The 13,011-nt window shown below is 48.9% G+C and overlaps 1 protein-coding gene across 1 annotated transcript in view; it reads right to left on the reverse strand.

Annotated features, from left to right (window-relative positions):
* LOC144498638 (voltage-dependent L-type calcium channel subunit alpha-1C-like) overlaps nucleotides 1–13,011 on the reverse strand; it is a 1,025,631-nt gene that overhangs the window by 499,410 nt on the left and 513,210 nt on the right. Inside the window, exon 10 of the mRNA XM_078220060.1 lies at nucleotides 613–703. Coding sequence (XP_078076186.1) covers nucleotides 613–703 — 91 coding nt within the window. The remainder of the gene's footprint in view (nucleotides 1–612; nucleotides 704–13,011) is intronic.

The following is a 13,011-nucleotide window of genomic DNA, read 5'->3' on the forward strand; positions in this document are numbered from 1 at the left end:
TACAAATGCTGTGACCATTGAGTGCAGGCTCTACCTTTGATTAAGAATAGGTGATACTAATTGGGAAAAAGTAAGGGCACATATATAAGAATCGATTTCCACCTGTATTGGGAAACTATGTGGAAGGGAACAGTCATTTGCATTTAGGTTATACTGAGTTTTGCATATAAACTTATCTTAAAGACAGACTAACTCCAGCTTTTTCCTTTGCCAAACGGATATTCATTGCAATAATATCTACCATGTTAAAACATTCACTCCCTCCACCACCGATGCAAAGTGGCAGCACAGTGTACCATTTACAAGATGCACTTTACCTTCCACATTTGCAGCCACCATCGACACGGACAAGAACAGCAGATGCATAGGAACACCATCATCTCTAAGTTTTCCAAGCCACACAGCATCCTGACTTGGAACTATGTTTTTGTTCCTTTACTGTTGTTGGCTAAAAATCCTGGAACTCGCTTCCCAGGTATACTGTGGGTATACCACACCACATGGAGTGCAGAAGTTCAAGGAGGCAGCTCATTACCACCTTCTCAAGGGCAATTAGTGATGGGCCTAACCTGTGATACCCACTTCCTGTGAAAGAATAAAAAAAAGACTTACCCAAGTCTAGCGCAGCAGGTCAAATCTTCTAATTCTGCACCAGCTACATTTTCATGGTTCACAGACTCTGTTTCACTAGTGGGCATGCTCACTACAAAAATCAATAGATGAAAAAGGTATAAAAAGAAGAAATGCAAAATCTAGATTAATGTACAAGTATTAATTCATCTGAAAAATAATCAAAATCAATACATCTATTGATGTGTGACCAAATGCGGAGTGCCTTTTGGATTTGAATTGTTGAATGCCCTATTACAGATCATAAAAGAGAAAACAATAATCAAAATAATCATCTTGTGTCAAACAATTTTATTTCATACATATGAATATTACTTTCAAGCGAAACAATAATTTCACCAATCTTCAAGTTAAAAATGTAAATAAAATCAGTTGAGTAAGTTACAGGCAGAAATCTAATTGAAGGGTTCAGCACGTTTATAATTAGCATAATGAGAATTATTGCAATAAAATATCTCATTGGTAGGTTCAGATATTTTTAGTGGATTAACCTCTGTATTAAAATAGCCAACAGAGACATGCCATGTGAATTTGTTAAACAACTGCCCATTATTGCTGTTAATATTGTTTTATAGCCTATATTTTCTTTGCTAACACTATTACAAGTATAGCAACCTGTTACGACACAGAGGTTAATCCCTTTTACCCTGCTTTGTAATCTGGTAAAAGTGTTTGGGAAGGTGTTAACTGTTCTACATTAACATTTAGAGGTTCATTAATATAAAGACCTGACACTCGCCTTAAGTGAATAATTAACAAATTAGTTTATTCAACCAATCAGAAAGTTTAACTAAACCAGTAACCTTTTAAGTAAAGGATGGTTCAACTGAAATGCTGTTCAAATAAACAGTCATTACCAAAACAGTAATAACAGCATTTTAGTCACTCTCAAAGCAAATATACAACCAGGTCTGATAATGTTCGGAAGTTTGGAGTTCTTCGTAAGCACTGTCTGGTTCGGTATTTCACTGGTTAGAGGGTGATTTATTTAAGACCTGTCTGAAGCTGGCAGAGTTAAGAAACAACTGCTCCAGAGTCTTTTAGCTGAGCGTCTTCTTTAAACTCATTGGCTAACAAAATGCAAAAACCTGCAGAGTCTGTTACCAAGGCAACCTTGTTGTCTGGTCCTCGAAACAAATGTTGCAACTTTGAGTCTGAGTGTACTCTGCATTTTAAACATCTCAAGAGTTTTAACAACACCAGGTTAAAGTCCAACAGGTTTATTTGGTAGCAAATGCGTCAGATGGAGTGGATATCTGCTCTCAAACAGGGCCCTGTTTCAGAGCAGATATCCACTCCATCTGACGAAGGAGCAGCGCTCCGAAAGCTAATGGCATTTGCTACCAAATAAACCTGTTGGACTTTAACCTGGTGTTATTAAAACTCTTAGTGTGTTTACCCCAGTCCAACGCCGGCATCTCCACATCATTTAAACATCGCAGCAGTGAACAAAACCAGCTTTTAAAGTGACTGACGTAAACCAGTTTTTAAAGGGAACACACACTGTTGTTTCCCCTCCAGCATTTTACATTCTTTACATCTTTATAAACTCAACTTCACAACAAAACTATCTACCCTCAGACTATAAAATTTCAATGAAAAACAAGGTTGGAATCGCTAGTCAACAAAATTCTGGATTCAGCTTATTAAAGCTTGCTACAACTTGAAAACGGGCAATTCAAATATGAGGTTTGCTAAATGTTGCAGTCAAACTTGAATATCGTGGCTAAACTAGTTAAATATTGTATGATTGCTGCTTCAAATCTTGTTTTTAAGGATTGGGATTAAACTACATGATTGGTCCTAGACCATGAGCTGAGTCTCAAAACAATGTGTTTCCACAGTCCCCTCCTTGGAAGTACCATTATTAGTTTAGAGACTACCTATCACAAAAATCAATGTTCTCATTTCCTCCAGTGGTCCCCAGCATCTCAGATTCCAGTCTCCAACCATTTTGATTCACTTCATGTGATATCAAGAAACTGTTGGAGGTACTGGGCCCTGATAACATTCCAGCAATGATACTGAAGACCTGTGCTCCAGAACTTGCCACTCCCCTAGCCAGGTTCTTCCAGTACAGTTACAATACTGGCATCTATCCGACAATGTGGAAAATTGCCCAGGTTATGCCCTGCACCCAAAAAGCAGGATAAATCCAATCCGGCCAATTACCGCCCAGTCTACTCTCCATCATCAATAAAGTGACGGAAGGGGTCATCAACAGTACTATCAAGCAGCACCTGCTCTGCAATAACCTGCTCAGTGACACCCAGCTTGTGTTTCACCAGGATCACTCTGCTCCCGACCTCATTACAGCCTTGGTTCAAACATGGGGCGACACGGTGGCACAATGGTTAGCACTGCTGCATCACAGCACCAGGGACCGGGTTTGATTCCCGGCTTGGATCACTGTCTGTGTGGAGTCTGCACATTCTCTCCGTGTCTGCGTGGGTTTCCTCCGAGTGCTCCGGTTTCCTACCACAGTCCAAAGATGTGTAGGTTAGGTGGATTGGCCATGCTAAATTGCCGCTTAGTGTCAGGGGGAACTAGCTAGGGAAAATGCATGGGGTTATGGGGCTAGGGCCTGGGTGGGATTGTGGTCAGTGCAGATTCGATGGGCAGGTGGGTTCCTTCTGCACTGTAGAATTCTATGGATGAGGGATGAAAAAGCTGAATTCCAGAGGTGGGGTGAGAGTGACAGCCCCCGTCATCAAGGCTGCATTTGATCAAGTGTGGCATCAAGAAGCCCAAGCAAAACTGGAATCAATGGGTATCAGGGGGCAAACTCTCCGCTGGTTGGAGTCATACTTGGTACACAGGAAGATGGTCGTGGTTGTGGAGGGTCAGTCATCTCAGCTCCAGGACATCTCTGCAGGAGTCCCTTAGGGTAGTGTCCTAGGCCCAACCATCTTCAGCTACTTCATCAATGACCTTCCCTCCATCATAAGGTCAGAAATGGGGGATTTTCACCAATGATTGCACAATGTTCAGCACCACTTGTGACTCCTCAGATACTGAAGCAGTCCATGTTCAAATGCAACAAGATCTGGACAATATCCAGGCTTGGGCTGACAAATGACAAGGAACATTCACGCCACACAAATGCCAGGCAATGACCATCACCAATAAGACACACTCTAACCACCGGCCCTTAACATTCAATGGTGTTACCATCACTGAATCCCCCACTGTCAACATCCTTGGGATTACCATTGACCAGAAACTCAACTGGACTCACCACATAAACACAGTGGCTACAAGAGCAGATCAGAGGCTAGGAATACTGGGCGAGAAAATCACCTCCTGACTCACCAAAGCCTATCCACCATTTACAAGGCACAAGTCAGGAGTGTGATGGAATACTGCCCACTTGCCTGGATGGACGCAGCTCCAACAACACTCAAGAAGCTTGACACCATCCAGGACAAAGTAGCCCACTTAATTGGCACCACATCTACAAATATGCCCTCCCTCCACCACCGACGCTCAGTATCAGCAGTGTATACGATCTACAAGATCCACTGCAGCAATTCACCAAAGATCTTTAGACAGTACCTTCCAAACCCAGGACCACTTCCATCTAGAAGGGCAAGGGCAGAAGATACATGAGAATACCACCACATGCAAGTTCCCCTCCAAGCCACTCACCGTCCTGACTTGGAAATATACCGCTGTTTATTCGCAGTCACTGGGTCAAAATCCTGAAATTCGCTCCCTAACGGCATTGTGGGTCAACCCACAGCACATGGACTGCAGCAATTCAAGAAGGTGGCTCACCACCACCTTCTCAAGGGCAACTAGGGATAGGCGATAAATGCTGGCGATGCCCATGTCCCAAGAATGAATAAAAATCTTCCAAAAGTAAGCATTTTGTAGAAAATATTGTTATAAAATGCAGAAATCACATGAAAATCAAGACTAATGACGTAATTGTGAGTTCCTTTTATGACCAATCACAACTGATGTGTTTATTAGATTTGCAAAATTAGCCAATCATGATCTCTGTACTAAAAACAATCAAAAAGCAAAATACTGTGGATGCTGGAAATCTGAAATAAAAACAGATATTATTTAAATGTTCAGCAGATGTGGAAACAAACAAAGTTAACGGGGGCGATTCTCCCAAAAGTGCAGAATTGGTGGGAAAACTGATCTAGATCATGACAGTTTTTTCAGTGCAACTTTAGACCTGAATCTCCCCACTCTGTGCAACGCAGAGATCACAATCGTGAATCTCATTAAAAACCCAGGGCGGCGGGCCCTATTCACGCCGGAGTCTGACAGCTCCAGAACTCTGCACATGTGCAGTGGTCCCGATCTATCAGTCTCCCCATTTGCTGGCCAGGTCAACCGCTGGCCAGCCGGGACCCCCACAGTGCTGCCCCTCCAGCACCCCCCCACGGCCCAATCGTGGTCCCCACCATAATTCCCGGGCCAGCCCCGACTCCCCACCCCATCTCGGAGCGCCCCGATGTCCAGCCCACCGCCCCCCCAGCAGCGGCAAACCCTTCCCCCTCACCCCGCAGACCCCCCCCCCCACCGCTGACTCCCCGCCCCGGGCAGACCACCACCTCCCCCCAGCCCGCCCCAATCGCTGGCCTCCCTCCAGCCTAGACTGATCCCCATGCAGAGTGGCAGCGGGACCCCCCCACTAATCACCCCTCGACCCCCTGCCTACAATAGGCGGCCCCACCCAATTGGCACTGCCCGGTGACCGCTGGGCAGTGCCATGGTGCCCTCTTGGCATGGGCACTTTGCCCCTTGGGCAGTGCCAGGGGCAGAGGCTGGCACTACCAGGGTGCCCATGCCCAGGGGGCACCACCCCCACTGCCTGACCCCCTGGGGGGCCCCGATTGCCCCCCCCTTCATTCCGGCAGGCTCTCCAGCTAGTTCCCTGAACGTGGGGAGCTACTCTAAACCCTGCCGGAATGAAGTACTCCTGGCGGGGTGGGAGATGCTATCGGGCCCGAACATGCCGAGCCTGATAATCACATTTAAACTACATTTAAAATATATTAAAAACAGATTTAAATTCTCTTCCCGCCGGTTTCCAGCGCGGTCTCCACTGTGCCTGTTCTCCAGTTCTGGGAGACGTGCATGCGTCGGGAACGCATACGCGAATCCTGCGAAATGGCCGACATGCAATTCTTCCGACCAGACCCGCCAGAAAATTTGTGGGTCGCAATGGGAGAACCGCCCCCAACATTTCAATCCCACCCAGAGTTTTCTGTTTCTATTACACCAAGGCAATGGCTTGCTGAATATATGTTGCTCAGGAGCCAAAAGAAATATGAGTGGGGTTATGGGATGTGGTGGGAAGGAAAGTGGTGGGAGAGGTGGCAGGTTTGGAAAGTGCTGTTGAAGGAGCCCTGTTGAGTTGCTGCAGTGCATCTTACAGACAGACGAAGCTGTTGCCATTACACTGGTATACACTGCTGCCATTATGCATCGGTGGTGGAGGGAGTGCATGTTAAATGTGGTGGATGGGGTGCTAATCAAGAGGGCTGCTTTGACTTGAATGGTGCTGCGTTTCTGGAGTGTAATTGGAACTGCACTGATCCAGGCAAGTGGAGAGCATTCTAACACATTCTTGGCTTGTGCCTTGTAGATCATGGACAAGCTTTGGGGAGTCAGGAGGGAAGTTACTTGCCACAAAATTTCGAGCAGTTGCTAGAAGCTCTATGAAGCTGACCAGCTCCAGCCTGACAGCAATGCTGAAACAGTTTTATTTCATGGCAAAAAAAGTGCTAGTTTGGAGAAAAATTATTGAGCAGCAATGAAATTTTAACAACCAATCTTTTATTACCTTATCCCATGTGCGAGCTCTCCGTTTTCCCTGGCCGCCTTGAAGATATGTCCTCCCACTTTTAAAACCACATACAGATGACAGCCACAGCAATGGCTACTAATTCAGGCTAGAATCTAAGACCTCAAGCCCATGAGAATCCTGCGTTCAGCAGGCAGTCAAATAAAGATGGATATGTGAGCTGGAAGTTGTGTGTACTTCATTTTTTTTTTATAAAGGCATAAGTTTTAAAAAGGAGTTTAAAATTATGGTTCCTTCAAACAGAATCTGCATTTAAATAAAATACTTTTGTTGTAACTAAATACACAATTTTGAGTTCAATGTCACTTAATGTTTAACTATTGAAACAAATGTACAGTGTAAAACTGTAGAAAGGAAAATAATGGCAACAATTTTGTCCATAACTGCCAATGTTGGTTTTCTGGATAAAAGCTAACAGATGTCAAGCCCACTACTGTAAGCATGTCACACATTGAAATGTATAAATTATAGATGCTTCAAATACAGTTTGAAAAACCACTGAAATTTTTCCTCACCATTGCTTTCAAAAGCAATATGACAGACAAATTAGAAATAAATACAATAATAAGCAAAATACTGCAAGTGCTGGAATCTGAAACAATAACAGAGAATACTCAAAAAACTCAACAGGTCTGACAGCATCTGTCAGGAGAAAATCAGAGTTAATGGGTAGAATCTTATGAGTTTTTTTTCTAAGCGTCAGGTAGGTGTGAAACTGGGAGAGTTCTAGATCTGTTTTTTTCTTTCATGCCCAATCATATGCACTCTATCTGCAAAATTTTGTGCGAGTCCGTTTCTCGCTGCAGAAGGCAGTGGGCAGGGCTTAAGGTGCCCGAAAGCCTGCAGCTCCGATCGAAGCCTCAAACTGCGCATGCGCAGGAAAGTAAAATTTAGCAACTCCCCTGCCAGATGCCTCCCGGAGAGATACAGCCTCACCCTGGCCCCCACGGACGGTGGACACCCCCCAACATTACTGACCCCCTTCCACCCTCACCCTGGACTTACTTACACATGGACCCCCCCATCACGCCCTAGCCCTGATGGTTGTCTGACACGACCCTCTCTCCCTCCTGCCCCCAATTATCATTGAGGCACAAATTCACCCCACCGCCCCCCAATCATCACACCTGCAAGTACTCACTTGGCTTCCCCTCAATGGTAACAAGCAAGCTGCATTTAACTTGCTCGAATGCTCACCCAAACTGCCTGCAGCTGATCTGCCCTAACAAGAGGCAGCTCCATAAAGACCCCCAAGGATGGATAGACAGGTAGGCAGTGTAGGAAGAAATGGCTGTCAGGAAGTCAGCACCCAGATTTTCAGAGTCCGACCTGGCCTGGTTGCTAGAGGTGGTGGAGGCAAGGCGGGACATCCTCTTCTCCCCAGCAGGACAACGTCCCAGGCGAAGTGACAGAAAAACAGCCTGGGAGCCAGTGGCCATATTTGTAAGTCATCATAGAAATCATAGAAACCCTACAGTACAGAGAGAGGCCATTTGGCCCATCGAGTCTGCACCGACCACAATCCCACCCAGGCCCTACCCCCATATCCCTACAGATTTACCCACTAATCTCTCTAACCTACGCATCTCAGGACACTAAGGGCAATTTTTAGCATGGCCAATCAACCTAACCCGCACATCTTTGGACTTATATATCTTTGGACTTATATACTTGGTATAGACTTCTTACCATATTTGTAAGTGCCATGGCACTGGCTTGGAGAACCAGCAAGCAGTGCCGTAAGAAGATAAATGACCTCATCCGGGCAGCAAGGGTGAGTGTTTAACCCCATCGAGCATTTTTACCCAAATCACCCCCAGATCCCCCCACCCTGCACGCTTCCAACCCTGACCCCCAAGCATCCCCCCCCCCAACAAGAGTATCACAGGACTTGCCCTCTGAGGGCCATCCCCTGATACTCTGCACGAGTCACGCCATCATATTTTTCATGGCTTCTTCTGTCCCCACAGGAGAAGGCGGCCCATAACAACCGGGAGAGGGTGAAGACAGGGGTGAGCCTGTCCTCCTTTGAGGAGCGGTCGCTGGAACTTGCAGGAGAGGAGGACATCTGGACCATCAGTGACAGCATGGTCAGGCTGGAGTCCAGAAGTGAGCATCTGTCAATTCTCCACTCAATTTGAGTCAATTACTGAGGGAGCATAAGTTTAACGTGTGAATGACAAGGTTTAAAGGAGATGTACGAGGCATGTTTTTTTTACACAGAGGGTGGTGGGTGCCTGGAACATGCTACCAGGGGATATAGTGCAAGCAGACACGATAGTGACTTTTAAGGGGTGTCTTGACAAATACATGAATAGGATGGGATTAGAGGGATATGGTCCCCGGAAGTTGGGGGTTTTAGTTCAGACGGGCAGCATGGTTGGTGCAGGCTTGGAGGGCCGAAGGGCCTGTTCCTGTGCTGTAATTTTCTTTGTTCAATGGAGGAATGTCAGGTAAGTTGCCTGCATCCCAGATTCCTCTCCATCCCTTGCACTTAACCTTGTGTCCTATGTTGCAGGAAAGGACCTGGATGTGCCTGGGCCATCTGGCATCGCGGCCCCACTGCTGCTCCCACCCATCTTGCTCCGAAAGCTCAGAAGACTCCTCAGAGGAAGCGGATGAAGGGACCTCCAAGGACAGTACCAGTTTGGCTTCAGCTGCCACCTCGTAAATCACCATCCCAGAAATTCTCACATCAGTGGGTCAAGTTAGTGGTGAGGCACCTGGGTCACTCTCTGATGCGCATGACACATCTGATGATACACATCGGGTGGAGGAGGGAACGTCTGAGGCCTCTGGCATACGGAGGCCTGCCGGAGGCGAGGACTCAGCTGGCCCCAGGCTACATGCTGGACCTCTGTGATCACTTCTTCCCTCAGCTGCTGGAAATGCAGCAACAGAGCGAGGGAATGCAGGAGGGGCTGATGGCAACAATGGATCGACTGTAAGGCTGTTGGGAGGAGTCCCAAAGCTTTCAGGCGGACCAACTATTGCCTGTCTTGCGTGGTTTCCAGGCCAACACTGCAAGGTGGTGTCCGCAGTGGAGAGCCCGAGGCAGGGAATCCTCACCATGAGTAGCAGAGTCCAAGCGATGGCCGAGTCACAGCAGGCCACAGCGGAGTTCCGAGGGCCGCGGCTGAGTCACAGCAGGCCACAGCTGAGGGCCTCAACAGGCTTCTTGAGATTTTATGGCCATGGCTGAGAGGTTCAAGAGCTTGCAGGAGACCTAGCGGGATAGCACTAAGACACAGCGGGCTCTGCCAGCAGCCCTTGAGAATGTGGCTGAGGGGCTGTAGAGCGTGGCCCAGTCTCAGAGGGCACTTGCTGCTGCCATTGACAGGCGGCCCCCAACTCAGAGCGCTATCATAGAGGGCTCGACCACCATGGCTAGAACACAGGTAGTCCTCCAGGACTGGCAGGGCCAGGTGACGCTGGAGCTTCTGGAGCTCATTGCAGAAGGACTAGTGTCCCATGGAGTAACCCAGGGGCCCAGAGGATCCCCGAGGGAGAAGAAAGTGCTGCAGCCCATGCCAGGGCCTTCCACGCAGGAGACAGCGGCTGTGGCTATACCTTCTGACTCCCCCCTTCCTGACACCGGGGCACCTGAGGTGCAGCGGGCTGAAGAGAGTGTCATGGAAATGTCCCAGACATCTGGAAGACAGCCAGGGCCCTCAATGTCCAGGCCCTCCAGAGGACGATCGCCAAGGGCATCACAGGCCACGGGGTGCGGTAGACAGCTGGCCACTTCCCCTTCCGATATACCTCCTGGGGAGACACGGAGGCATAGTAGTAGACCATGTATAGTCAGGAGGTTGTAGTGGCACTAAGATTGCACGGGTGAAGGGCAGCACTAGGTAGATAGGATAGTTATGCACTTTAAAGTCTCATCTTCATGTGTTTGCATGTTATTACTTATCGTTAAGACACTCTTATTGGCATAAATAAATGTAATTTCACCACCCACCTGTGACTAGTTTGTCTCAGATTTGTCTCCAAAGGGCAAGTCCTTACCCCAGAGGGCACCTGCATGTTGATGTCGGGGGGCGGGCGGGATGGGGGGTGGGTGGGGGACCAACGCTCTGGCACTGAGAAAATGAAGACTCTCAAATAAAACACTGGCTACAGCAGGTGGCATGTATTGGCAGCAACCCAAAACCCACGAGAGATTCTCTCCCCTCTCCCACCCCACATGCCCTGTGGCCCTGGATGGGTTTAGTGATCCCTTACCCACTGCCCAGACGTGGGCCCAGATGCCAGCATGCATAGAGAGCAGAGGTAGGAGACAGACTAGTTTGTGCCAGGGCATAGCGAGTCATCATCACCCTCCTACCTGCCACAGAAAGCAGCTAACAGCGTACTCAGGGCCACCACTTGAGTGTTACAAGGTTGCAGGAGATTGTAAAGATTTTAGGACTCGATTGGGGGAGGGGGGGGGGAATGGAACTACCGTGTGGCACCACAGGCTCCTAGTGGCCAAACCGCATGTTGATCAGGGCCTCCCTTGCTGCCCTCGCATGCCTGACTCTTGCTGCTGCCAGCCCTCCAGTGCGTGGATGCTGTTGCTCTTCGTTATCGTCCTACTCGGCTATCTCCTCTCCAGCTATGCCCAGCTGGTCGGCCTCCACGTCCTCCTCTTCCAAAACATCTCCACGCTGCTGTGCCAGATTGTCTCGGGAGCAGCACACCACCACAATGCATGACGCTATCAGGGAGCTATATTGGAGGCTCCTCCAGAGCGGGCCAAACACCTGAGCCGCATTTTGAGGAGACCTATTGAATGGGTGGCAATGTGGGCCTCATTATATCGGGTCTCCAGCTCAGTCTCAGGCCTCTGCACAGCCAAGTCCGAAGCGAGTACCCCATGTCTCCCACAAGCCATCCCTGCACCCTGGGATCCTCCTCAAAGGCCTCCGGGATATCCAAGCTCCTCAAGGTGAAGCTGTCATGCACGATGCCAGGGTGTCTGGCACAGACGTGTATAACATTGAGCTGATGGTCACACACCAACTGCACATTTATTGAATGGAAGCTCTTTCTATTCATGAATCTTGCTGGGTTCTTGACTGGGGCCTTGGGGGCGACGTAGGTGCACTCTATAGCCCCCTGCACATTTGGCATCCCCGTGATTGCTGTGAATCCTGCAGCCCGGGCTTGCTGATGGGCCTGGTTCAGGTAAAATTTGATATACTGGCCAGCCCAGGCATACTGGGCGTCCATGACCTCCCTCACACACTTGTGGACAGATGCTTGTGAGATGCCACAAAGGTCTCCACTGGCGGTCTGGAAGGACCTGGTGGCGCAAAAGTTTAAGGTGGCTGTCAGTTTCACATGCCCCCATGCCCTGAGGTGCCAGGTCCTGCAACGAATGACACAGTGTTGCACTGTCTCCTTTCGGAGCCTGAGCTTTCGGTGGCACGCAATGCCTGACAGCTGCTCGAAGGACACCTGCATTCGGAACTGCCAGTCTCTCTGCTCCCTCCTACTCCTGCCCACCCCCAGGGCGAATGACAGCCGCATCCTGTCTCCGGTGGCAGACTCCCTCTCCTGCGAATGGTAAGGCCTGGGCCTCCTCTGTCCGCAATTCATCCTCCTGCTCGTCTTCAGCTCCAGCAGCAATCAAAAGAACAGCAAGGTCAATTGGTTGCATCGCAAAAGCATCTCATCAATCTAGATGGGGTGGGGAGTGGATTGGGAGAAGGGGAGAGATAGATGGAGAGGTTAAAGAATGCTGTTCACCCCCCAGCTCAGCAACACACACACCCCACCCACCCCCCCACCCCCCAGCTACACACACACCCTACCCACCCCTCACAGCCCCCCAGCAACATGCACTCCTCACCCACCCCCTACAGCCTCCCAATAACACACACTGTCCAAAACCCCCACAGATTCCAGAATAGTAACACAGCCACCCACCCATTCCCCCCTCCTCGTCATTCACAGGCAGAGACCCAGAACTTGTGCAGTAGTGGCCACAGACAGTGATGCTTTAAAATCCTTGAGACTGCATCACTGTCAGTTTTCAGCAAAAGCTCCCCCCCCACAACAGTGCTTCCAGCTGCGAGCACTAGGACCATGAGTGATCCCTATGGTCTGAGGTCAGCGCTCCGACCCGGGTCCGTGCTGAAAGTCCGAGGTTGGACCCCATGAGCAACAAGAACCCCCACCCCTCCACAAACTCACAGCTTCCCCCGACCCGATTCACAACATGGCCGCCATGAAATAGTTCCCTCTGAGCAGCATGGAGCAGTTTGAATGCTGAATTACCTCCTCATCGTCCACACTAATGCAGTGCCAGACTTTGACTTATATAAAGGAGGTATTTTCCAGACAGATCCAGTTTTGGCAAGCGAGGTGGTAAAGGCAGGAGAGCTGTGATGATTGGGCATGAAGGTCTGTTAATGACATTATGATAAATGCAAAAACATGTAAATTGACGACTTGCCCGGTTTGGGCGGACTCTCAATCGTGCCCATTTTCTTACCGTGGTAAAGTGGAAACCGGCGCCAAAATGGGCGCCCTTCCCGCTAGACACTTCACGTCTGATTTTATGA

Source organism: Mustelus asterias, chromosome 9 (genome assembly GCF_964213995.1).
Source record: "Mustelus asterias chromosome 9, sMusAst1.hap1.1, whole genome shotgun sequence".
NCBI classification, from domain to species: Eukaryota; Metazoa; Chordata; class Chondrichthyes; order Carcharhiniformes; family Triakidae; genus Mustelus; species Mustelus asterias.